Raw genomic sequence first — 25,618 nt, 5'->3', positions numbered from 1 at the left:
ATGCAGCACGCCGCGGCTGTATACAACGCTGCTCTCATTGCAGCACACATCTGTACAACAATAAAAAGCGCTCTTAAAGCACTGTAGCCTAGTACAATGACATATGTTAAATATAGCCACAAGTGAGCTGGGAGCAGAAATCCATGAATAACTGTATTGATTGCAGTAAAGAAAACCTGAGCATGTTTGGAGTGGAGACATTTCCTGATGAAATTCCTTCCATTTGGTAAAAACACAGACATTGTCTTACACCTTTCTACACAACAAAACAATAAAACAAAACGCCAGATGGTCCTGTTAGGGCTGAACCATGGATCTGCTCAAACCCCGTTTGCAGAGCCAGAGAGAAACCCGTCCTTCCAGCACAGAGCAAGTCTGAGGCTCTGGAGTTCACCTGAATTCTGAGAAAGGACCAGGAGTTGAAAAATCTTGCACTTCACTCTATATGGAGTTTCTAGACAAAGTTTCTTAAGAGAGTTTTCTATGCCTTATTATTTTTAGGACATGACAAATCCCCCTGTATTGACCCAAGGCACCCATTATTATGGCTATTACTAGGCACAGTAACGGGGCTACATCACAACCAACGGGCTAAAATGAAAGATGAAAGCAGAGCTGGCAGGGGACAGTGAAGCAGTGCTCCTCTGGACCCCTGTCATTTGAAATCCTACGCTGTGTTTTCACACATTGACGTACGTCAGGTGCGCTGCTCACAGCGAAGCAGAGCTTTCTGGTGTCACCTGCAGCATTTACAGAGGCCTCGTGCACCTCGTGCCTGCCCTGCCTGCGAAACTGCTTCCAAGAGATGCTGGTTGGGACAGACCGGGGATAGTTCATTTCATTGCCTCTGAACACATACAGGCAGTTACTTTATGCAAGAACGGCTAGTTTCAAAAATCCACTCTATTTGCCAACAACAGTTAGGAAACTTCCCCTCAAAAACACTGTGCCTCGGGGAAGGGACACAGGCTTTTGGAAGCCAGCCTTCCCACAGCGACAGCAACCTGCCCGACCCATAAACGCCTCAATGCCCCTAAACCTGAGCCCAGTGCCGGTCCAGGCTCCCCCCAGGGAGGGGCTGAGGAGCGTGCCTGCAGTAATCTGCAGCCACCGGGCAAGGTAGAGAGAAAACGGGAACCAGCAGAGCCACGAGGCTGGTGCAGGAACCCGCAGCAGGAAACATGACTGCAGCCAGAGCATGGCGTGTGCTGGAAGGATCCTCCCAACTCGGACATTTCAGGGTGAAGGAACTCGGACGTTCCCTTCAAGGGAATCTGTGCAACATTCCCAAACCCATCACACACTGCTTTCAGCCATATGTGAATCACAACAGCACAAGAAAATCATCCTTCGCTCCCCATGCAGGTGAAACCACAGCAATCCAGCACAGGCTCCCCTGCACCTGCCAAGGCTCCTGTTCTGGCCTTCACTCACGTGGAAGCGCTCGCCCTATGACCCAAGCAGCAGCACAGAGGGCTCCCAGGTAAGCCACCTTGCAGGTACTTCCAACCAACGCAGTCAGGAGTGGGAGTAGGAAACCCAAATTTGTGGCTCTGGGCCATCGCCTTACACACAAGCCTGTTGCAACTGAGAAATCAATGCTGGCACAGTGACAGCCCATAACTACTAATTACTCTAATGCAGGAACTGCTCACAGCATCCGAGTACACGTGCAGAGGAGCAGGAGCAACACATGGCCTGGTTACCTTGGACAAGCCAAACAAAACTGCCAAGATGCTCCATAAATGCAAAGACACGATGGCAACAGAGACCAAGCATGTGCTGCCCCCAAGCAAAGTTGGTTTACTTTTCCCCCATCCTAGAACACTTTGGCAGACAAATGAATTTTTTTGCAAGGTGCCTGGCCTTGGCAGGGTGGTGCAGGGGGATGCTGGTGGGTGATGGCACCACAGGGGGCCTGCACGCCTCCCCCACCAGCTTATAATGGGGCAGACTCGACAGTACCGGGGGCTTTTGGGGATGCTCCGAACAAGCCAGTATTTATCATTGATTTTACCAGGTGACTGTGGTGCTGCATTCACAGTCGCGCTCAGACAGCATTTTGCCTGTGCTGGTCAACCCACTGCAGTGGCAGCCCCAAGAGAAGACAACGCTGCACATCTCCATCCTGAGACACGCATCTGACAGAGTCCTGACAAAAAGCCTACCAGAAGTTTTTCCTTGACAGAGTCCTCACCAGGCCTCTCGTCGTCCAGAGAACCAAACCAGGCATTTTTGTTTGGAAACGCTCCTTCCTTTCTCTCCTGCAGGTTCTGAAGTCACGCACACACTTAGTTATTCCATGCAAGCGTGTGACCCTTTGCACTTGGGTGTTGAAGGAAAGATTTATCCTTGATGTAAAATCAATCACATTAACAGGGTGACTTTCCAAACTCCTGCAGGTTCACTCCAGAGACAGCACTAATTCTTTTTGTAACTTTGAGAGAGTTGGACAAAGCATCCGCGTGGGGCTGTCTGAAGGCATTAATTGTTTGTGAGATCCCGATCTGAGAATTTTATGTAGCTACACTTAACAGAAAAACAATGCTTCCAACCATTTTTTTCTTGGAATTACTGTTCAAAACCACAGCTTTTCTTAGAGACTGTTGTTCTAGCAACCGATTCAGAGCTCCTAAACTTTTCCTCTTCCAAACTAAGACAACTTCAGGCAAATCAAAACTTACCAAATACTTAAAACAAAATGATAAACAGTAGAGGAAGAGTTTGACAAGCTAATGAATAATCAGAAAGTCAAAGGAAGAACATCTGAGCATGAAAATATCACACTGAAGTTCCTTTAGTTTCTCACAGTGTAACAGCCTTATGAGACAACTCCATTTTTACTCTTTTACCATCACTGAAGCCCAAGGGCCAATGTAACCACCATCGCTATGCAGCGCAACACTACACGCTTTGTAACACCCCTGCGTGCTTCTGTACAGCAACACGTACCAGCCATGTCTGTACATCAGCCTGCTTGCAGCCAGGAAAGCCTAGGGGAATCAAAATTCCCAGTAAAGCTATGAAACTGTGTTGTAGAATTTTTCTATAAAACAGAATGCACTAGAGCTCTGAAGAGAATCTGATAGAAGTCTGCAGTGGTAAAACACAAAGCACAACTTCAGGAGACAACAATGAAGTTTTCAGCAAGTCTTGTAGAAAGTTGCAAAAAAACCTTCAATAAAGAGAAAGCAGCTTGCCTCTGATGGTAGCTTCATAAACATCCTTGGACCAATTAGGTATGTTAAACTAGAAAAACAGGAGTTTGGGAGGCACATTTTACTGGACAATTTAGACACAGGGAAAAAAGCCAAAGAAAACCCTTTGTATTTGCAGAAAGCTCCAGCTTAGCAGTTCTTTTGTAACACACCTGAGTTTCCTCAAATTGAACAGAAACTTACGCACAAACCTGCCTTCGAACCTGAGGCACATCCACACTTGTGTTTTGGTTTGTTTACTTTGGTTTATTTATAACAGGACCCATCATTACCTGCAACACAAAAGCCCCTGACTGCCTCCACTGCGAGTGGGGCCTCCCTGTGCTGAGCAGAGAGAAGCAGCATTCCTGCTTCAAAGAAAACTAACAAGATCCACAGAGACAAAAGACTGACTGCAGAAAGCAGCAGAGGCACAGAGGCCAGCCGAGGCCACAAAAAAGGTCAAGACGAGTAAAACTTCGGACTCCTGTCCTGTATCCCCTGCAGAGTCAGGAGGTCTCCCAGCACAGTCTGCTTCTTCCTCCGTCTCCCAGCAACAAAACTAGCATCCTCCAAACTCAGGACACACGGGACAAGACACTGAGGAAAAACTACTTGCACTGTGCAGGACTACAGTCATCTACACATAGTCTTCTTCACACGGATTAAGTGCATGGTTTGCTTCTCTGCAGGGAATCAGCAGGAAGGTCTCTCTGTGGGAAACTGCAGCGGGGTAAAAGGCACTGCAGCGGTGCTGGGACACTTTGCTCGAGGACCTGAACTGCAGCTCCTAACTTGAATTTGAAGTTACTGCTAGAGCACCAAAACTTAAGGTAAATATTATTGATACCTTATAAATTAAAAGATAATTCAGGCTATGAATTAATTTGTAATTATAAAACCACGGTCTTCACACAGTATTAATTCCTCCATCTTTGGCATATCTGTTCTACTTATCACGAAAACTCATCGATTCAGCACAGTCTTACCCTGAGATGCAACATTTTAAATGATTTAGAAACCCATAAAACACACTGCCAGCTGTAAGCTGGCAGCAAGAACTATTAAAGCAGTGAATATATAATGTGTCCACTGGTAGTTTCTGAAAAACTGCCAGACAGCAAAGATAAACTAACAAGGACAGCGCCTCAGTGGCTGTGTCACCTTGTATTCCTCCAAGTTTACTACAGGACCTAATTTGGGCTTACTCTGATGCACTCAGCCAACTGCAAGCACATCTTACTTTCTAAGATAAGGCTCTGCGGGGCAGCCTGGTATCTTATGACTTGCTATCACATTTGAACTTGCCGTTTTTTCAAGCAGGAAAGACAGCACCAGGCAACCAGAAAGGTACACAAACAGTGAGCCAGTGAACCTGGCCAGTGTGCACCAGTTCCTGTGTGGTTTTAACTGGCATCTCACCCCTGCATCCGAGGTGGTACTTCTGATCGCCTGTTACCTCAGATAAGCTTCTCAAGTTCTACCAAGCAGCACATATCCTGGACCACAGCATCTTCCAAGTACTCCTTAAAGAGGACACCTGAGCTCTCCTCCAGGATGACATCCCTGCCTGGTACTGAGAAGCAGCTCAAACAGAGGGAAATTGCCTCCTGAGATCTTTCAGCTTCCTGTAATAAAAGTGGGGAAAAAAGTGAGTAAGCCAAGAAAGGAAGACCTGTTCTTTCTTTTATGAAGGCTTTTTTAAATACAGATCTAAGTGATCTCAGCGATGCATAGAATTGCCAGCCTGTGTTACAAGAACAGCTCTTGAGGAAGAAAGGAACAGCTCCACTTCGCTTCAAAGCAGAGGTTAGGGGAGGCTCTTGTTTGTTTTGAGTCCCTGTGTCAGAATATCTACCAATTTTTCAGGAGCATCATAAATAAAAGTACCAGGCTGGCTACGACAGAGGAAGCACCTGCTCAGAAGCCCAGCTAGTGCTCCATGTCCCACCTTCAGAGCCAGGCCACGAGGCTGCTGCTTCACGCAGCAGCCGGCAGCACTCGTGGACAGCCAGGACCAGACCTTCATGGACAATTCACCTGGAGCAGGCTCACACACACGAAAACAGAGCAGTTATTTTGAGGACTAAGGTGCATACAACCCCTCTCTTGGTAAGGCCACTGAATTTACTTCATGGCTTTGGAGCTCAGAAAAACCTCAAAGTACATTTTGCAATAGTGGGAAAAAATGATGAATTTCTCATCTTTCCTTAGAATCTTTCAGGCAGCTCCTACTCACAGCAGGACTCTGCTTCTCACTGCCCAACTGCTGACCTGCTCTTGGGGTCTCCTGTCAGTGGCCCCACTGGAGCTGCTCATCACTACCCTGCACCCACATTCCTCGCCTCTTGATCATCTATTTCGCTGATAGATTCGAGAAGATTAGCTGTTTGCTTTTCGCAGAAACTCAGCTGTTCATCTTCAAACTTCTGATGACACATACATGAACACAGGGGAAAAAAACACAAACTGGCAAGAGATGGGTAGGATCCCATTGACGACCCCAAGAGCGGAGGAGACTACAAAGAAGTAACAAAATATCACACTTCTATGCTGTTAAGAGGTCACCACCATTTCTTTTAGATAAAGGCCGGCTGCTTTCCAAATCTCTTATTGTGCCTTTCTGATCCAGCTATGTAGCACTTGTGCGCAGGATGTACTTTGTCACATTGCAAACATGAAACAAATATTCACTTGGCAACTTGTGTTACAGTCACCAGAAAAAAATCACTAAAAGAGGAAAAAAAAAAAAAGCAGTAGACCATGTCTCATCTGGAGGAGTAGGAGAATTTAAGTACGGTTATTTAAAACACAAACAAAAGCAACACAAAGCAACTGAAGGCTTTGCACAGTTTTAACCTGAAATCAAATGTGACAAGAGCTTTTGGATGGGCTGCAAAAGACTAATAGCAATTTTGTTAAGAATCAAGAAGCCAGTCTGAGTAACAGCATGCAGCCCTGCTCTCTGAGCACCTGAGCTTTGCCTGAATACAAATCTCACCTTGTTATCCAAGTTCTTTTCCCTCGAGACTTGCCCTGGACTGATGCAGTGTCCTTGCTTTCCCCTGTGCTACAACACCCAGAGTCTCAGGCTGCTTCAGCAGGCAGGAAAGCCCTGCGGCACTTCTGCAGCAAGGGACAGGCCTTGGGGGGAGCTTTAACCCTTTGGCCTTCAGCTTCCAGGCTGCAATTCCTGTCCTCCCCATGGCTTCTGAACAGGCTGTGGGGAATGTGCATATATACACACATTCATATAGATGTACATATGTATGGGTGTACATTTGAGCCTGGCTGGTTTCTCTGTAAATGTGGCGCAGGGAAAGCCATTTCTGCTACGTCTATTTACCTAATGGCATATCTGGGACAAGTGCATTTCATAAGCAGGGAGGAAAAAAAAACACAACTGCTTCCCACTGACAGAAGAACCCGAAACATTAGCTCGGGATGTCAGGATGCCATCATATAAATGTCACATCATGCCACGCTGCTTTAAAGAAGGGCAGAATGTGTAATGCTGCTTTGGCAATGTGAATCAAAGCTGAGCTTGATTTTCAATTTGAAATGTTCAAGGAAACATCAAGCTAAGCTTAGAAACAAATGTCAAATTGGTGGAAGGCTGCAGGTGACTAAAGGCAGCCAGTCACTACTGCCCAGTACTGAGTATTTCAGGTCTGACAGCTATGCCAGCTGTTCCTAACCTGGAATATAAGAATTGGAGCAACTGTTTTGAGCCCTAAGGTGAAAACATAACCTGTCTGAAGTAAGTGGGAATTCTACCACCATTTTCAAAGAGCAGAGAATTCACATAGCACATTACATAACATTAGAAGTTTCGCTGTCCTTTGGTAAATCATCTCTAAGAGACATTGGGATGGCAGAAACTAGAAACATGAAGTAGTACCACGTCCTTGAGCCTAGCTAATAAACCATTAACATCAGGTAAAGCTCCTGCATGGCGATGTTGATGAATCCTACGCCAAGGACAGAATTTCTCCTGAAGCCCTGCATGCAGGCCTTGGACTCCTTCCCACCCCAGGCTCACAGCTACGGGCCTGGCAGGGCCAAAGACCCACATGGCAGAGGCCTGGGGAGAGCACCCTGCAGTACCTGCACCCCCTGCAGTACCTGCACCACAAGAACTGCTGTGCACCCCAGAGCCTTCATTTAAGAGGCTTCAACACTAGAAAATTCACCACCTCCCAAAGAAACTGCTTCCACATTTAATTATTGTACAGTTAATAGTGTATACCCCCTACAATGGGGTATGTATCTCAAATACAGTTTGTAACTTCCCATTATGCAGCACTGTGTTACACCATGCTTGCCGGACACAAACCACAGTGCTCTTTGAGAAGACACATACCTATACAAAGCAGAAATTTGTGTGTTTTTTTTCCCCCACTCTACTTACAAAACATAACAAACGTGCTATGCCCTGTTTCCACGGGCTCCTCTAACATCCATATAAATAACTATCAGCCTTTTCCTGGTGCTACTATTGAAAAGCAGCACAGAAAGATGCTTCTCATAAAGCAGCTGGTATCATAAAGAACATACACATAGCAAAGAAGTAATTTCCAAGGAAATGGGAAAACAAAAGTAAGTGTGTATTTTATCTTGCTACTTCAGAGAGTTCACTTGCACGTTTTACTGCCTCAGAAGCATGATCATCCCTTCCAATCTGGCTTTCTGATCGAGTAAAAGAATATAAACTCAGCAGCTATTTCCTAAAGCACATTATTTAAGACCCCAAGACTTGGGACGTAGCCACTTCAATACATTTTCCTCCAGCCACCACTATTATCAAATATAAATTTTCCAGCTGATCGAAAGAGATTTGCCCCCTCCATTATTCACATTTCCACTTCTGCTTACAGTGGCTTCAAGCAGACTTCCCAATGTACTTTCTACTTTAGGATAAAAATCCACCTTGGAGCAGAAAGCCATGATGGATTCCTCTGCGCTATTTGCTCTGCTTTTATCCTGTCCCTTGGTTTGCTGAGGGCCTCTCAGTAAGTTCTGCACAGGCTCCACACCGACTGTCTGCAGAGATAAAAGTCAGCCGTGGCACAAAACTGCCATCAGCGCAAAATGGGATGCAAACCAGGAGTCAGCCATCACCAGTCAGCCAAAGCCAGCACAGGCAGCACTGCAGAGCAGCACGCGAGGCAACCCTGTGTTAGCACAACATACGCCACGAAGTCTCCCAGTCAAGTTTGTGTTGGTTCTTGTCATCTCTGACCCCTCCAGCTGCCACCCAAAGCAGAAAACTAGTGACACATCATGCAGAGATAGAAAAATGACATTTTCCTTAGATCTGGTGTAAAAACAAACAAAATCTCATGGATACCAACATACCGTAAGCACTACTGTTGAAAGGGCTCCTGAAGAACATGATTAAAAATAGCAACTTTGGCAAATGAGAAACACCAAACTCCTCCTCACTGTTCTTTATTTATATGAAGAATAAATGATCAAAATATTAATATTTTGAAACAAGTTGTGCACGTAGGAGTCAGTGGACAGGTCCAGAACTAATCCTCCCCTGCTGCCCACACGGCTGATTCCAAGCATGTCTGGGAGCCAAACCAAGCCAGCTCCGGGAGCAGGTCAGGCGAAGCCACAGGGCATCACCTTGCACGTGGGATCAAAATGCCCATGTGAGGACTCAATACCAAATGCACCTGGTCTCAAATTCACCCCTTCACTTATGTTGCCATTGTTTTCCCTTGTTGACAAGCCCGTATTTATATCGTGCAGCATCTAACCAGGCTGTGTGTTGACCAAAGGTGAAGTGTTTGCCAAGGTCTCTCACTGCACAACTGGAAGCTGCATGCCAGGAACACGCTGCCAGAGGCAATACACCAGGCACCAGCTACAAAGACACTCCAAGTATGCAAAGTGCACCATGCATACTTCTACAACCATTGGCTTTTTCTGCTGATCAAAGCAGGTCTGTCTCTGCAAAGGGAACCAGACTGCGCTGCTCAAACCCTCAGCACAAGGAACTGCCCGGCTCAGAAACAGAAGGGAGAAGCAGAGATGTGCATCACTAAGGATAAAGGACTAAAGGGAGAGCAGAAAAATCTCATCTTTGGAAAGCAAGAATGTGCCAGTAAGCAAGGGATCACAGCTATGGGAATGAGAACAAGTTTCCATGGCTGAGGCAGAACCTGACCAGAAAGCTCATCCCAGCATGAGCAGCGGGCTGTCGGCAAGCATCTCGGGTGGGATCGGGGTGGCCAAAGCTCCAGCCTCCAGCACCCCTGGTATCACCCCGCAGCGTGCTCAGCAGCCCCATACAACTGTTCACATGTGGGCCCCAGGGAGCAGCCGGGCCACAGCGCAGCGCCTGAACACGCAGCTGAGTGTTTCCATGTGTCACACGGAGCCACCAGCGAGCTCAGCCTGATGTGGGAATCAGGGAGGAAGTTTCTGCCAAAAGGGAGCTGGGGATGAGAGCAACAGGAGCTACCCAGAGGAGTCAGGAGTTAAGAGAGCAGTAAGAGAAGTCAGCAGCTCTGTGACAGGAGCATCCCACACACGTCACTTCCAACGATTCATGAGCTAGGTGACTGAAGTTGTCTTCCGACAGCAACTTATACCTCTAAAATCCCTGAAAATATTGCAGTCTAAAATAATTACTAAAACATAAGTCCTTGCACACACATGCAAAAAAAAAAAAAGTGTCTTTTTTTTTTTTTTTTTAAAAAAAAAAGCACAGTATCAAATCCTGCACTGACAGGAAGGGTGCAAGTGGTCAGATTTCTCAAGCTTGCCTTGAGCACCTGCTGTACCAGACAAACCACTCCCTCATCTCAAGGCTAGCTGTGAAAGCTGGTTAGGATCTGGGTATCATGGAAGCACCCTTTTCTCCCAGCACACAGCCATCACTATGCCTCAGATGCCCCCCCAAAACTGGGTATTGCTTCCACTCCCCTCTTCTCACCTGCACTGTCAAACTTGACTCTGTAAACCGAAAGATCTCAATCCTGCAGCAAATCACCCAAACAAGGGTAACAGAAGAGGTGAACAGAGCAGACGAGGAGGCAGACCGACCACATTAGCAGCTCTGTCACTAAATACCAATTGTAATGAACTCATAGCTCCCACTCTTTTGTCTGGACGCATGGAGAAATATTTTTACAAGACTGTTTTAGTTGCCATAGCCAGAGTTTCACTAGAATTAAACTACCTGCTCAGGGCCCCAGCTAGCCCCCATCTGGATTCTGTTTTCACTCACCACCAGCCAAGGCAGCAGCCCCCCAGGACGACAGGCAGATGCCCACCACCTGGCCCAGACCATCCCTCCATGACCTGGGCACAACCTCAACATCACATCGCAGCACCCTCACCAATTCTATGCCTGGCAAGAAAGCAGCCCTTGTGTTAATTTAAACATATCCTGGTAATTCATTAAATGGTTAATAAATTGGGAACACTAAGTATTCTTCAGCAAGCCCGTCCAGCGTAGCAGGAAGGTTTCTTGAGCAATGCCTGTATCGTTTGGTCAACTGCTTTCTGCATGCACAGAGCAGTCGGACTCGCAGCTGACTCATGCCTTTAGCAGGGGTCTTATGAACTGCATCACCAATGAGGAAACATCTGTGTTCGTTTTGTTTATTCAGCTAGCTTTAGAGCATTAGGGATAATAGAAAAGCTTCTTCTCAAGGACTTAGTGCCCACAATTCAGCAGCTGTAATGGCTAAAGGTTTTTGTTTTTCTTCCCTTCATACATACACAAAAGGACTACTTAAGGAGATTGGCAATCCTACAAGTAACATTAGGCTTGCAATATAAGAGGCGTGTTCAGAAGATATTGATATTTATGCTGATATGTGCAAACCAAAGGACTTCATAAAAATCAGCATTAAATTCCTAAAATAAAAGCAGAAGAGCAAAGGCACACAAGCCTTCCCTAACAGCAAGCGAACGCTGGCTGGAAACAGTTCTTTCCACTGCTTACCTCCAGGCTGAACACAGGTTTTAGGCCACAGATTTGTGCAGCTCACAGAAAAAATATCCTGCTTACAGACATAGCAGCAAGATGATGGAGCGGGTTCCCTCCCACCAACAGCTCTGCAGCAGGAACAGCTGCCACAGCCCGTGTGTGCAGTCAGGGCCTGGACCTTCAGCAGCAGCCATCAGCATCTCATCTCCAATTTCTGCTGCTGCAGCACGGAAGGTGCTCACACAACCTACCTGTGTGGGACAAGGGCTGGCAATTGTTCTGTCAGCAGTCATTTTTATTTGCAAAGTGAAAAAAGAATAAATTGGGTTCTCCACCTCCATGAGAGCACCACACGAGCAGTGTCCTGCCCAGGCCGTTTGCAGCCCAGCCTGGGACACGCTGACTTTCTTCTGTAACCCGAGGGTTTGTTCGGCTTCTCACCCACACTGGCACGCTGTACGAGCTGATCAGCTACAGCACCATCCTTCAACATAAACGGTTGTGGTTTACCCTAACCTTGCCTACCACGTAGGAGTCATTTGGGTATCTCCTTAAGCAGGGATCAATACATTGAAATTAAACTCTAACACAGGTTAACTGGAAGACAAAGCAGGCATTTTAAACTGCTTCAGAAACCCTACCCGCTGCCTCCAAAGTAGTCCACCAGCGAACAGTTACTGAAGTACGACTTAAAAGCTGCCTGAGAGCATTAGAGGTAAAGCATAATGCAGCACAGACAGATTTAACGTACCTTCCATCAAAATAACACTTCTGTGCACCAAGCACTGCTCAGAGAGCACTCCTCCTGCACGAGCATCTCCCCTAATTCAGCATGAGCTGAAATCACTCATGTAGCATGATTTAGAAAGAGACCCAGCAAGGCCAGCAGAATACTAGAGGCCTTCAAGAATCCTGAATTACAAGTTTCAGCACTCCTAAAAAATAGTAAAAACAGAAAACAATCGTTAAGGAATTCCACTGCAGCCAGCAGGAACAGGCAGGGACTCCCAGCCATCCCTTCCCAGCCAGGTCTCTTTTGTGGCGGTCAGCCTCTGCTCAGAACACAGCAGGTAAGGAATGGAAAACTGAAAGAATTTGGTATGTTATTTGGATTTTCAGTTACTGCCTAACACAGTCACTTCAGATTGGTTTTAGGCTTTTACAGAACCAGTATTTATAAAACTCACATAAAGAAGAGTTTCTACCAAATACATTTTTTTTTTTAGTGTTCCAGAACACTTTAGGACAACAGAAAAACCTTTGTTTTAAAATGCATTTGAGTCCAACAACTTAAATGAACATACAAAAACTACATAAAAACCCTACCATGATGACATTCATATGACTATTCTTTCATCATTTCACATCACTCTGCCCTCCAGCTCCTAGCAGAGCCAGTGGCTCTGCAGAACCACAGCTTACTCTCAGTGCACTGTATCACTCAACCTCTTACAGACCTCTGTCTTCAACCTACAGCAAACATACATATGCTGAAAAAGCTGAAATTCATTTGGTATAGGTGTCCCAAAATGAGTCCTGTCCAACCACCCCTCACACATCATGCTTACACAGGGTAACAACCGAGGTCTGAACCAACACTGAACAGCAAAGTGAAGATTTACAGAAGCACCTGGCTATCAGAAGAGCCCAAACTTGCTCCAAGAGTTGACCTGTCAAGTCCTAGGCTCATTTAAACTGGTTACTGCAAAGCAAAATATTGCCAAGCGATAGTTGATCTGGAAAATCCCAACCAATCACCTAAATGGACAACTCTTGCTTGTCTTTGTTGGCACCAAGACTCCCAAATACTTGACCACACTGGAGTGCAGGTACACAGGCATGCAAGTCGCTGCTGATGTAAGAGCGGCAGTGTCAAGCCCTCAGTACATTTTACCCCAGTAAATGCAGAAAAAACCTTAACCACCACCTTACTAAGGAGATTTTTCAAACCACTGCAGCATCTCCCCCAGCCCAGCCATAGCACCAGGTGCAAACATTTGAGGACACACCAAGGCTGCAGGGGTGGCCCTGGCAGCAAACAGGAAGCAGCCGCACTGGGCAACTAAGCCAGGACAGTGACAGCTCAAAGGCAGCAGGCAAGGCAAGTTAAAACACACAAAGTCATTCAATGGAGAAACATCCTTCCATAAAGGAGCTACTGTTTACCAAGCAGCTAACTGAGACCTGCAGTACTTCATTTCCAATTACGTTAACCTGCTTCCTAAGCAACGATGTGATCAACACAGCCCACGCCAAGCTACCGAGGTCAGTGCTCTAACTCCCAACACCTTCACACTGAGCCTTGAGCCACCTCTGCCACCACTGAGAAAAGCCCCAGAAATAAGAGAGAAATGCTGAGGCAGGAGGAAGTAAGTACCCATGATGATGGCAAGATTACAACATAAAAGTTTGCTGCTAAGCAAAACAAACACTACCTTGCTCCCTGGCTGCAGGTGGCTTCAGCCACCAAACAAAGTTTATTTCGGTGCCAGGGTTCAGATCCGAGTCTGCTTAGGTCTTGTAACTCAACTGGAAACAGAACCCAGAAGTTCGATTAAATCCAGGACACCACAAAATTCGAGGGCTTCCTTCCACTTATCCAAGTCCTACACTCCACAAACTGAAAGTTACCACAGCACTCACTACAAACTCGGTGACAACTGAAGAGCAACCAAAGTCTCTACAGGTTGAGATGGCCAGGCTGTCCGAACACACAGCCCTCCAAGAGCCCTTCGACCTGCAAGACTTCACTTCCTCCCCAGTTACACTCATTCATGAGCAAGGCCTTGATACAAGAATCGCTTCAAGAATTCACCTCCAAGCTTACATCCTCAACTAAAAAGTGAAAATCCCCTAAAGGGCTTCAACTACAAAGAGAAATATCCTAGTGATAACTTTTGGACAGCCTCAGATAGCTGCTCGTTCCGACAGATCAGCGATGGTACTAAGATGGCCCAGGAAGAACTGCTTTACCTGCTCGACACAAACTCACTGCTGCTACAATTAGCAGGCTTACCTTAGCCTGAAGCAACGAATACACATCAGAGGGGTAAAGCCTAAGGCTAGATTTTTACATAACTGTGTCAAACTTGTTTAAACTCCTGTGAAATATTTTTTGCTTGAATATTTGTCCATATAAGGACAAAGCTTGCAATTTCACATAAAATACATCTAGGTAAAATTCTGACGCGTAGAACATGTGCAAAAGCCCATGGATCCCACAGCAAGTCCAGATCCAAAGTCCTGGGCTATGGAAACCTGTATGGGAGCCTTTCCCTGTATCAATTACCCCACAAAAGGATGGCTCATTATGAAATGGACTTCCAGAAAATTCCTGTGCTCTGAAAGCATGATAAATTAGTTTAAAAATTGGATAAACCTAAACACATGCTCCCAGAGGTCCCACAGAGCTTTATAGCTGTTACTTTCTGAACACAGAAGCTTGTCCTACAACCTAAAACCAGAGCCCTCCTTCTGCTCATTGCATCAGACACGTGGCCAAAGCCCCAGTGAGGGGAGCAAATCCCAGCACTTGCACGCTCCAGGTTCCCGCTGCAGCTCCACACAAGAGCACCGGTCAAGGAGCAATGCTGTTTGCTTTCCTTAAGTGTCCAGGGATGAGAAAATCAACTTCAACAGAAACAAAACAGAAAAATATCATATTTTATATCTGGGGGGCAGGACATCTCTGCCTACAGTCTGGAAAATGAGCAGATTTGAGACTGTCTTTTTCTAATAAATAGTCGTTAATCACTTGCAGCCACTCGGCACAGGAGGTCAGGCGGTGGCAGCCTGGCTGGTGTAAGCGTTTAACAGGGAATCGGATTAGAGAGGCTCGGGGCAGCACCATCACAGCCCCAGCACTACCTGCTAACAGATCCTTCCCTCTGGTCACGACACTACCAGGGCCTGACCCGGGCATTTTGGAGCATGAAGCCCTGATCTCGCTATGAAGACTCCACAAACCAGGCGGTGCTAACACGAGCTGATCACAGCACTGTACGGCAGCAATGCTGTAAGGCACCAACACCTCAACTGCTCTGAGGAGCTGGGTCAGAGAACGAGGCTGAGACCGGCAGCGCCCCGCCAACACGCACCGTGCAGGAGCCGAAGGGGCAGGATTTGAGCTATTCTCAGAGCATTTCACAACCCTGCTCCCCTCTCCCTCCACTCAGCAGCTCCGCCTGAGAGCCAGCTACGGTTATAATTACCGTCATAATTATTATTTTAATAAGAACCAGTGACTTATCAAAATACTACGCTGAAGGCTCGCATGTCTCTTCCTGTAGGAGTGCCAAGAAGGAGCAGCCAGTTCGCTGCTGATGTACCGCTCCGTGTACGCCTGGAGCCGACAGCACCTCAAAGTTTCTATTTATGCAGCTGAGTGACTAAACTCAATCCAAGCGAATGCCAAAACGTAAGCAATTTAAGGCACAGGCGCTGCGCAGTGTTATTGCTCTGCTGGTACACACACTAACAGCTTTGTTTACTACACTGACTCCTCTTCAGCTTGTTTGCTTGGCTTTTACACACAATCGGCCACGCTGCTGAACTGAGGTGCCTTGAGGTAGCCACCTGAAACCCTGTTTGTGTACTTAACAGCTGTATTGGGCACCCATGGAAAGTTATGTGTGTGTAAGCAAGCCCGGAGGCATCCAAGTCAATGCAATTAGGGGCCTACATGCACATTTACCTCCACCTTCCCAAATCTGGACCTCTGCAGGCACCAGGTGGCTATTTTTCATGCCAGCAGCAGATACCCTCAGTACATCCTAGCTTGCTGACCGCTTCTTTTCTCTTCACGTGCCTGTTCAAGATGACCCAGATGCAGCTCCCCAGTAACACGCCACCTCCACACAGCAGCTCAATTTAAACTTTCAGTTAAATGTAAATTTAAATAATTAGCAGATGGCCATTTAGCTAGTTACAGCTCCAGGTACTCTGCCAGGCTGAGGAAAAAGATTCCTCAATTAACACGGTAACCAACAGCCCAGCAGCCACAGGGCTCTGCATCGAGCACAGCCAGCAGTCACCCTGGCACCTTCTGCAGCAGGACACAAGACAAAAGCAGCATGCTTGCACCCACAACACGAGCTTGCTCATTTCTCACAAGAAGAGAGCTTGCCATGGAAATGTCATTTTTCAGGTTTGTCTGTTCATTTCTCAAGTAAGGGTCAATGAGCTGGATGTAATTTCAGGGAACTCACTTCCCTGTAGTCAATACAGTCACGACCTTCATTGCTTTTTCTTGAAGAAAACCACCGTGTTTTAACTGAGCCGTACGTCCTCCTCAATCAAGGAATGCAATTACAAAGAACAAAGCTACCTACAAACAGGCTGAGTTAAGAACAAAACCAGAGACCATTCAGAAATTCAGAGAGCATGAAATCCAAGACTCAGCATTACGAAAAGTCAGCGAATACCATCAACTGTGAGAAAAATACTCAGACTGCATCAACCCAACCGAACCAAAACGTACAGCTGAAGGACAAGCAGAGGCTGCAGTATGAAGTAAGAGTGCCCATGACTCATCCAACCAAATCCAAGTTAAATTGAACTTTGCAGTCTCATTCAGCTTTGTAGAATTGTTTTAAATAAACATTCCGCTTACTAATACCCTCTAATAATATAACTGAACAGCACTGCAGGCAGCAGTGTGAAAACAAAATATGTGGGAAGCATTCAAGATCTGACCTCAGAGTCGACCACGCTCTAGTATGAAGAGCTTTTTTTAGCTTTTTTTTAAATACTAAACTGATACTAATTTATTGTGAAGTTTAATTTCATTGCCACAAAAAAAAAAAAAAAGGCAATTACAGGCACACTATAAATAGCTGGTCCCTTGGAGAAATCCTCTAATCATCTCTAAAAATAAGGAGTCAGGTGCTTTAAGTGTCCTGTGCTGACCCTTTTGGTACCTCACACTCAAGAATTAACTCAACAAGGTTGCACCACATACAAATTAAGGCAACATCACTTGTTGCTCAATTCTTACATCCACCAGGTTACAGAGCCTGCTCTCTTCACTTCTGGACCACACTGAAGCTTCTGAAAGCATCCAGCCCTCTGTCTAATGCAAAGCTGGGGAGTAATGCCACAGCAGTCAGAGGGCAATGACAATCTTGTGCTTCAAAGCCTGGAAATCTGCTTTACCTGCCTGGCCACAGCTGGGCAGCCGATGCATAATTCTAATCTCTGGCTGACTTTGTTCTCCGTTTCATCCCCCCAGATCAATCCTCTGACTCCTCCTGCCCTTATGCTGCCTAATGCCAATCAGAGAGGAAGCAAGTGGAAATCACTGAGTCAGGGCTCGTGAAGCCCCGTGCTGAGCAGGTAGGTGATGGCAGGACTTCAGAAGTGACACCCAGGACTCGTTTTAAGCGTTATTGGTTGTACTTACTAGTCAGCTTGTAAGCTCCTCCAGGCAGGGACCTTTCCTCACATCCGTCTGTAAAGCTTCTAGTGCCCAGATGGTGCCATACAAATGAATAATAATTATATTTCCATGTAGACCATTATTGTGCCTAATGTAAATTACTTTCACTGATCCAAGAGGAAATCATTTTCTCATTTTGAAATGAAAAGAGAGAGTAAAAATAATGATTACTTGTTTGACGCTATTATTACAATGATAATTACATTTGTGGGTCCAGAATCCTCAGCTGGTGCGCTGACTTCAGCGGAGCCATGCCAACACACGGCAGCTGACGAGCTGGTCCCATTCTTTGCTGAACATCTTGGACTATTTCATGAGGACCGATTACTTCAAACCCACGACACTTCCGTGAAAAATGGGAAGTTAAACATGTGTTGCAGACTGGGGAGCAGAAGCAGCAGATCTGGTATGGGAAGGGATGGCCTCCTGCATGGCACGGCAGCACTCTCAGCAGAACTGCCGCGGTCTCCCTGGCTCATTCACAGAGATTCAGGTCTCCAGAGAGCTGAATTGCCTTCTGGAGGCACTCATCTCTCTCCATTCATTTAGCAGCCTGGTGTTTGTGAGCTTCAGCCCAAGCCTAAGTGCTCAAAATGGGACAGCTGTGATCTCTGGCACCAAACACGGAAGGGACAAACTCAGAGCTTGCCAGTGCTCAGCTTCTCTGGGGGAAAAAAAAACAACGCACAATTACCAGACCAAAGAGGACTAAGCCCGGACACCCAAGAACCAGAAACCCCCAAACTCGAGGCTGCTTTTGCTAAGGGGCTCAGAAGGCTTTGCTACAGAGGTTACTGAGAGGAGGCCGCACCAGGGCTCAGAGGCAGAGCCCTCCTGGCCAACACGGGCTCTGCAGCACAGCCTCAGCGGCACACAGCTGGTGAGAACAACAGCACTGGGCTTCCAACTCTAAACACCACACTCAAACACTTTGAAGTGCTACACCTATTGTGTGCTGCACTAATTCAAGCCCAAACCTGGCACCATGGCAGTTTAAATAGTGAGTTTTACACCTGAAATGCATTTCACACACATTATTTACAAGGAGGCTGGAGCAGGGAAGAATGAAACTCAGCACACAAGCAGTGGCTTTCTCATTGGTACCTACACCAGCTAGCGCGCCAGCACCCTGCTCTGCTCCTGCACCTGCCAGAATGAGACACCCATCAGCCTAGATCAGAAGAAAAAATGCAGCGTTTGATCCCACACAGAGTCAGTGGAAAAGCTCTTGTTGAATCCACGCAAGTGCCAGACCTAATCTTAACACCGTAAAGTAAAATCAGGAAGTATTTGATTAAAATTAATCCTTGAGGTTATATAACTTGACTATTCTTGCAAATTAAGCTGATTTCTTGCTTTCATTGTACTCCTGTCTCTTCATCAAGCACTAATAAGATGCTGTAGCACATATCATGGACTTTCAATACAGAAGGGAAAAATATTTTGAAAAATAATTCTCAAGACAGCTGAGAGATGTGGCAGATAATGAGAGCCTTTTATACTAAAGAGTAACCATTTTGCAATACCTGACAGTAAGTAAATGGAATTTGTATGTCTCCTGTACAACAGCTGGTCTTCTCTTGCTTAAAAAAAGAGAATGAATATGCCTCTACCTCAAAGAGAACATCTGCAAAAACCCATCATACAGTAAGGAATTAAAGGAAAAAAGCAACAAAACACACACCAGTGGCCTGAAAAAGACTTCAGATGGCATAACCAATTAACACAGATCCACTTCACATAATACCTTCCCACATCCCCAAAGAAAAGATGCTTAATGAGGTAACTGCTGCAGGAGTCCATCAATCTAATTTGGTTCTAACACTCTTCTTAAATAATGCAAATATTAGTTCTCTGCTACCGAAAAGATTTGTTGCATTAAAATGTGCCTTGTTAAGTGCCAAGACTTTGTAAAAATCATTATGCGGCTTCCAGCTCCAGATGTATCCTTCCCCCCACTTCCCATTACAAAATAATTAGCTGTCTCCATTCTCCTTTTCCATTGTTATTAAAGTCGGAGTGCCGGGTGATGAAGCTCCTGGTAACAAGCAAAACTGTCCTTAATGGCCAAGTCAGCACGACAGACCCATTCTCTAGAACATGCATCACGTTCAGCCCCCTGGTAGCTCGATGCCATGAATTTTAGTCACCCAAAGGTGCCTCAGCTCAGCCGTTCCACTGACACCCACAGGTGTGCTGCAACCAGCAAGGACCTGGGCTCCAGAGCCTGATGCACACCAGACCAAAGGCTCACACAGAAGTCATTAGCTGGCATTAAGCTTCCCTGCACCTTTTAGGTCTGGACACTTTTCCAAACCCTTCCCATTTGTTGCATTCAGAGCTGAAATGAGCGAGGCTGCACGTCTGCATCAACAGGGGAAGAGGTTCAGGTAGGTGCCACCTGGCTGTGATGTATCGTATGGAACCTACTCACTGATGTCAGCAAACACGCTAAGTTAGGGGTGAAATCACTTCTTTTTCCTTCCGCAAAGTCTCTTTCATTCTCTGGAGCTTAACAAGTCACTTAATATTTATGTGCAACTCCACACGAGACCTCGCAGCAAGGCTCCAGTCCTGAGGCTGTGCAGGACTGCACCCGAGCACCTGCTTGAGCCCATTCACCTGACCCAGCCACAGAGCAGCAATACAGCCAGCCTAATGCTCCACAGCCCCAGCAGAGCCACCACCACGTTTCCCCCTGCAGAAAAGAAAACGAGAGGGAGAGGCACCAGATCCTCAGCACTGCCCTCCACAGCTCAGCTTTGGTTGGAGTTGGAGCAGGTAACCCTCGCTGCCCCAGGCACGCTTTCTCTTCGCATTTCCCACTCCTGAATATTTCCAGCTATCAGTAGTTACATTTGGTGCCCTAGACAGCTCCACGCTGAGAGAAACATGCCATTTCTCTAAAGGGAATACCCAACGTTTCAGGCTACAGCAAGGCTTCGATCCTACACCAGCAGGCACCAGCTGTAATTCATGGGGCTGACAAAGCAGCGACGCGCTGCCGCTCAGCTTGGCGGTGAGCAGGAGCAGCAGGAACCCAGCGGTGCCACGGGGCCCAGGCACCATGGAGCAGGTATGTGGCCCCAGCCACCGCCTCCACCGAAGGATCCTAGAGCAGAGGCCGCAGCTGGGCGAGCGAGCACAGCCCCACACACACGGCTGCCTTGCGGCACGAGCCAAGGCTCTGGCAGATGCTCTGCTGTCACCTCCCTCTCGTCACCAGCAGCCCCGGAGCAGGGATTTGCATTCCTCCTCCTCCTTTCCTTCGGGCTCCCAGCGCAGAGCTCCCACTGACAAGACTCTCCCACCACCCCTAACAGGCTGCACGAAAAGACCCTGAGACCGAGCAGCATGCGTAGAGTATTTTCACAGAATGCTGTTGTTTAATTCTTGCTTGTAATGCTTGAGCTCTGCAGAACAAATAAAGCTTGTGCAAAGGGTGCCTAATAGCTGTAAAAATCACACACGGCTGCAAGCACCCACTGAAGTCACTGCTACTGATACAATTCATGCTTCTTTACAGATATCTATAACTTGGGTTAATTAAACGCGAACAACCGCAGGAAACTGCTTATGACTAATGAAAGCTCCAGATGCAGCTGGCCAGGGGATCCAGCACGGTAAATGTTTTCAGTTGCAAAAGAGCTCAATTTAAAATGTTTCTTCCTGCCAACGTGACAACTCATATTCAATAAGGCACAGGTACAGCGGCAATTTGTTTGTTTTCCCAACAGTACAATGTTATTCTATTTTTCAAATGAAATGGCTTATTACAGGCATCTGACAGCATTTAATAAAAATCTGAATGCTTCTTAAACACTTGGTTCAAAGAGTGATGTTTCTTTTCCCACAGACACAAATGACCAAATCCTTGCACTACTTATGTCTGACTCAGTAACATGTACCACAATTTTAGTCCTGTATGTAGGTCAGAGACAAAAATAAATGAAAAAAACACATAACCTCACATGGCAACTTTCAGACATGGGCTTAAGAAGAGCTCTCTCCCACAAAGTTTGGGAGATCTGGTTTGCGTAGCTTTATTTAGCATAAAGGCTCCTGTAGAAGCAGCTAGCCAGGCTCCTCCAGGGTACAGGCTTTCCTTAGAGTGAGAACAGTGACCAAACAGTAGGTCTCAGACAAACACTTAGCAGCCTATTCAGAAAATACTCCCCAAAGATATTTTAAAACACACCACTCCGTTACCAGACATAAGAAACATTAAAATTAATATTCTTTTTTTGGTTGAAATGCAAGAGAGAAATCTGAAAACACTTGGAGAGGCTCTTAGGCATGCTTAACCCAACGACATCTGGATACAAAGGCAATACTGTGCTCGCCCCAGCCAGCTCCTCCAAGTGTTGCAAAACAATTTGCTATACACGAACTATGGGAACCTTAGGTTGAAAAGGATAGCAACTTTGCTTGGGCATTACATTAAATTAAATTTTAATGTGGAAACAAAGCAGCAGGAAGAAGGAAAAAAAAATCTTCTTTCACACTGATTCTGTATCATGTAATTCCATTAAACAGAGATTTTCCTCGTGAAATGAGTCTGAAATCAGAATTGGGCCTGCCTCTGAGACAGACAGCGTATGCAGGGTTAGACCAATGCTGTCTGCGTGTCAGGAGTACCTGGGAGCTGAACCTTCAGTGAGCCACCTGGCCGTTTGTGCAGAAATTGCCTCACACCGTAACTGATCGCTAGGTGTTTAAGCGTGGGCTTTTAGGTACTGATCAAGTAGTTTAAGGGCAGCAGCTGCTTCCCAGCAGGTCAGGCAAAGCCACAAGTGCCATAAGGTCATCCTGAAGAAACGTTGCCCAATCACCTGGACAAAGGGCTCGCCCTGGGCACGGTTCTTTACAGCAACGCCAGCTGTGGGACACCCGGTGTCTCCCCGCGAGGGGAAAGCTGGTACAGCCGGTGTGCGTTTTAAGACACGTTTTCTACTAGGAGCCCCAGTGCTCCATCTTTAGGTCTTTGCTCGAATCTGTGTGCACCAAGCAGTGATTCACAGCTGCCAGCATCCAACCGGTCGCATCCTCCAGCCACGGCACGGAAAGCATTAGCCGACGCGCTCAGCCCTGAGCGCAGCGCCCAGCCCGGCGCACCGGGCGCAAACCAGCCACAGGGCCAGGGCGTTTGTAGGACAGCTGCAAGCAGTGCACGTCCTGATGTGTCACGGAGCCCATGGAAGAGGAGGATTTCCTAAAGAGCCCCGAGTTGTCAGGTGCTGGGCTGCAGACGAGCAGCCAGCGCCGGTACTAAACCCCCGCCACAGCCCGGCCTTCGTTAACCCACACGGAGAGACCCAGAAGGAAAAATGCTCAAGGAGAATGAAAGGAAGATGAACAAATGAAAGGCTACCCAGAAAAGACAGATACCAGTGCTGGAGGAAAATCGTGCAGTTTGAATAGTTTGCTCACGATCACAGTAAGCACCAACATAAGGTGAGGCACAGAGACAAAATCTGAATTCAGGGAGCCAGGGTCTTAAATTTCCCATCTCGAACACACACGAGGCCCTGCACACACAGTGCAGGTACGTGCTGCCTTTCTGAGAAGTTGCCCTGTGTGCTGGGGACAGAGCCCACAAGCTCGGATGCGGCTCCCAGCACCTTGCCCTGGTCATTCCAGGGACAAAGCCATCACTGACCCCAGCCCCTGCTTTCTCTCTCAAGATGTAAAAAGATGAAAACGTGTGCATACTTTAAGGGACAACACCAAACTTACTTAACCTGAGCCTCCCTGTGAAAGAGCTGCAAGGGAAGCAAAGGCAGCTTCTCCCGAGCGAAGGGCAGGCACCAAGGCGTGTGCTGGGCTTCACGCCGGCCGTGCTCAGCACCGCTCGGCTCCTTCCACCCGGCCGGAGCCGGGGACCACCGGGGGAGGCGGGCAGGCCCCCTGCGTGCCCAGGCCCCGAGGATTTCAGCAACAACCCGGGGAGTTCGCACGAGCGCGAAACGAGACGCGCTGAGGAGCGAGGGCAGCGCCTGCAGCATCCCCCGAGCTCTCCCATCGCTGAACCGCGCCGGAGCCGAGCCCGGGAGCTCCGGGGGGCGACGAAGCCGCGGGGGGGAGACCCGGAGGAGCCGAGCCGCGAGGGCGAGGGGCTGCGAGGGGCTCCGCGGGGGGCACAGCCGCTGCCCGGCGGCGAGGCCGGGGCTCGGCGGCACCTGCGGGGCGGGCGGCGACCCCCGGCACGGAGCCCCCTCAGCACGGAGCGCCCCGGGCCGCCCTGCCCGCACCTACCATGGCCTTGCCGTGCAGGGCGCCGGCTCCGCGGCGCTGCGGGTGCTCCCGGTTCTCGCCGCCGGCGGCACCGCCGCGGTCTCTTTTCTCTCGGCCGGCCCCTCCGCGCTGCTGCTCCTCGCCGGCGTCGAGGGAGGTGAAATTCCAGACGAGGAGGGTCTGCAGCAGCAGCACGGTGAGCGCCGCCACCAGCGCCGAGCGGGAGCGCCGCGCCAGTCGCCGGGCGCACGGAGCCGCCACCATCTTCGCCGCCGCCGCGCTGCCGAGAGCCGCCGCATCCGCCGCGGCGCCGAGTTTTCAGCCGGGCAGCGCCACACGTCAGCAGCGGGAGGAGGAGGAAGGAGGAGGAAGGGGGAGGAAGGCGGAGGTGTGCGCCGCGGGAGGCGGCGGGGAGAGGGGAGAGAAAGGGAGGGGGGGGGGAGCCGGGGCGGCCCGCGGCCGGGGCGAGCCCCGGAGCGGGGGTGGAGGAGGGAGAGGAAGGAGGGCGGCGGGAGGCTGCGGTGGGGAGGAGGAGGAGGAGCGGCCGCGAGGGGCGGGGGGCTGCCGGCGGGCGAGCCCCGGCCCTGCCTGAGGGGAAGGGGCCGGGGAGGAGCGGGGCGGGGCGGGCGGCTGCCATCTTCTGAGGGACGGCGGCGGGGCGGCACCTGGCGGGCGGCGACGCCCGAGCGGGACGGGGCCGGGGCTTCTGTCCCCCGGCACGGCACTGCCCCGCTGGATTTGGGTCTTTCCAACCCAGCAAGGGTGGTCCCCGTAATTTCGCTTCCCTTCCGTGAAGCGGAGGGGTCGGTGAGAAGGGCGAGGTGCGACCCCCTCAGCCCGGCCGTGTCGGTAAGGGACTGCCCGCTGGCACAAGACCTGCTCTGAAGGGATTCCTGCTGCTCCCTTCTCCTCCCGCACGGGTATTGGCTTCTAATCGGAGAGATCTCATTATCTGATGATGGCAGTGAAGCACGGACTTTTCTAATCTGCCCGCACAGTGCCTCCTTCTGTAAGCCCCGTTCTGCTTTACACACCAAATCCAAAGGTGAAAAATAGTATCTTCTGATAAAGACAATTGCTTTTTTTTTTTTCTTCCCCTAAATGGTAGAAAAGTAAATTTTGCGCAGACCATAAGGAGTTTGCTCACATTGGAAGTACTTCAGTTTCTAATCTGAAGATTCATGAGACAAGTATTAAGATTCAGAGGCATCCTGTATTAAGGGAATATTCCTCAGGATCCAGTGAGGCTACAGATAGCTTCCCAGGCTGCGTCTTTTGTCACAGTGTTACAGAAGAGGATGAAGCATGCGGCAGGTTAGAAGCAAGAAGCATTGCTCCAGCACTTGGCTTTGCACAGTTGTGCACAGTTGGACAAAGACTTACCAATGTTACAATTACTTTCTAAGAGATTGTTAAGTCTCATTATCAGACAGTTGTATGACATTTAAGAATAAATAATCTATTGTTCTTAACATGTGGTTTTTGAGTCTCCAATGGGAAATGGCATCTTTAAAAAAGACTGGCAAGGTATTGCTCTGTGCCTGGCAGTTCTGGGCCCTGTGGTCCTGCACCTGCCATTGGCACTGCTGGGTACTTACTCACTTCGTGGTGCTCTGTCCTGGTGTGAAACCCTCGATGCCAGTGCTGTAACTCCTCATTCACAGAGCAGCAAGTTCTGAATCAGGCCCAAATACAACACGGTTTTCAAGAGGGTCGCAGTCAGAGTCATCTTTGACTTCAAGGTATCTCTAAATGAAGAGGTCAAAGCACGCTGTTAGTAACTTGCAGGTAAGACAGCAC

General features: G+C 48.2%; 1 protein-coding gene and 1 long non-coding RNA gene across 3 annotated transcripts in view; one reads left to right on the top strand and one right to left on the bottom strand.

Moving 5' to 3' along the window:
- XYLT1 (xylosyltransferase 1) overlaps positions 1–24,267 on the bottom strand; it is a 188,912-nt gene extending 164,645 nt beyond the window's left edge. Inside the window, exon 1 of one of the 2 annotated variants that reach the window (XM_027469334.3) lies at positions 23,840–24,267. In XM_027469334.3, coding sequence (XP_027325135.2) covers positions 23,840–24,082 — 243 coding nt within the window. In that variant the 5' untranslated portion in view covers positions 24,083–24,267. The remainder of the gene's footprint in view (positions 1–23,839) is intronic. The other variant, XM_027469332.3, reaches the window with a different exon arrangement.
- A 173-nt stretch (positions 24,268–24,440) lies between these two features.
- Positions 24,441–25,290, top strand: LOC110352533 (uncharacterized). Its single transcript, XR_002401612.4, has 2 exons — positions 24,441–24,827; positions 24,927–25,290. It is a non-coding gene; the product is annotated as an uncharacterized lncRNA (long non-coding RNA).
- Positions 25,291–25,618: the final 328 nt, after the last annotated feature.

The sequence above is a fragment of the Anas platyrhynchos genome, chromosome 15 (assembly GCF_047663525.1).
Source record: "Anas platyrhynchos isolate ZD024472 breed Pekin duck chromosome 15, IASCAAS_PekinDuck_T2T, whole genome shotgun sequence".
Taxonomy (NCBI): domain Eukaryota; kingdom Metazoa; phylum Chordata; class Aves; order Anseriformes; family Anatidae; genus Anas; species Anas platyrhynchos.
Note: the sequence above shows the minus strand (reverse complement) of the source record. Positions and strands in the feature narration are given on the sequence as shown.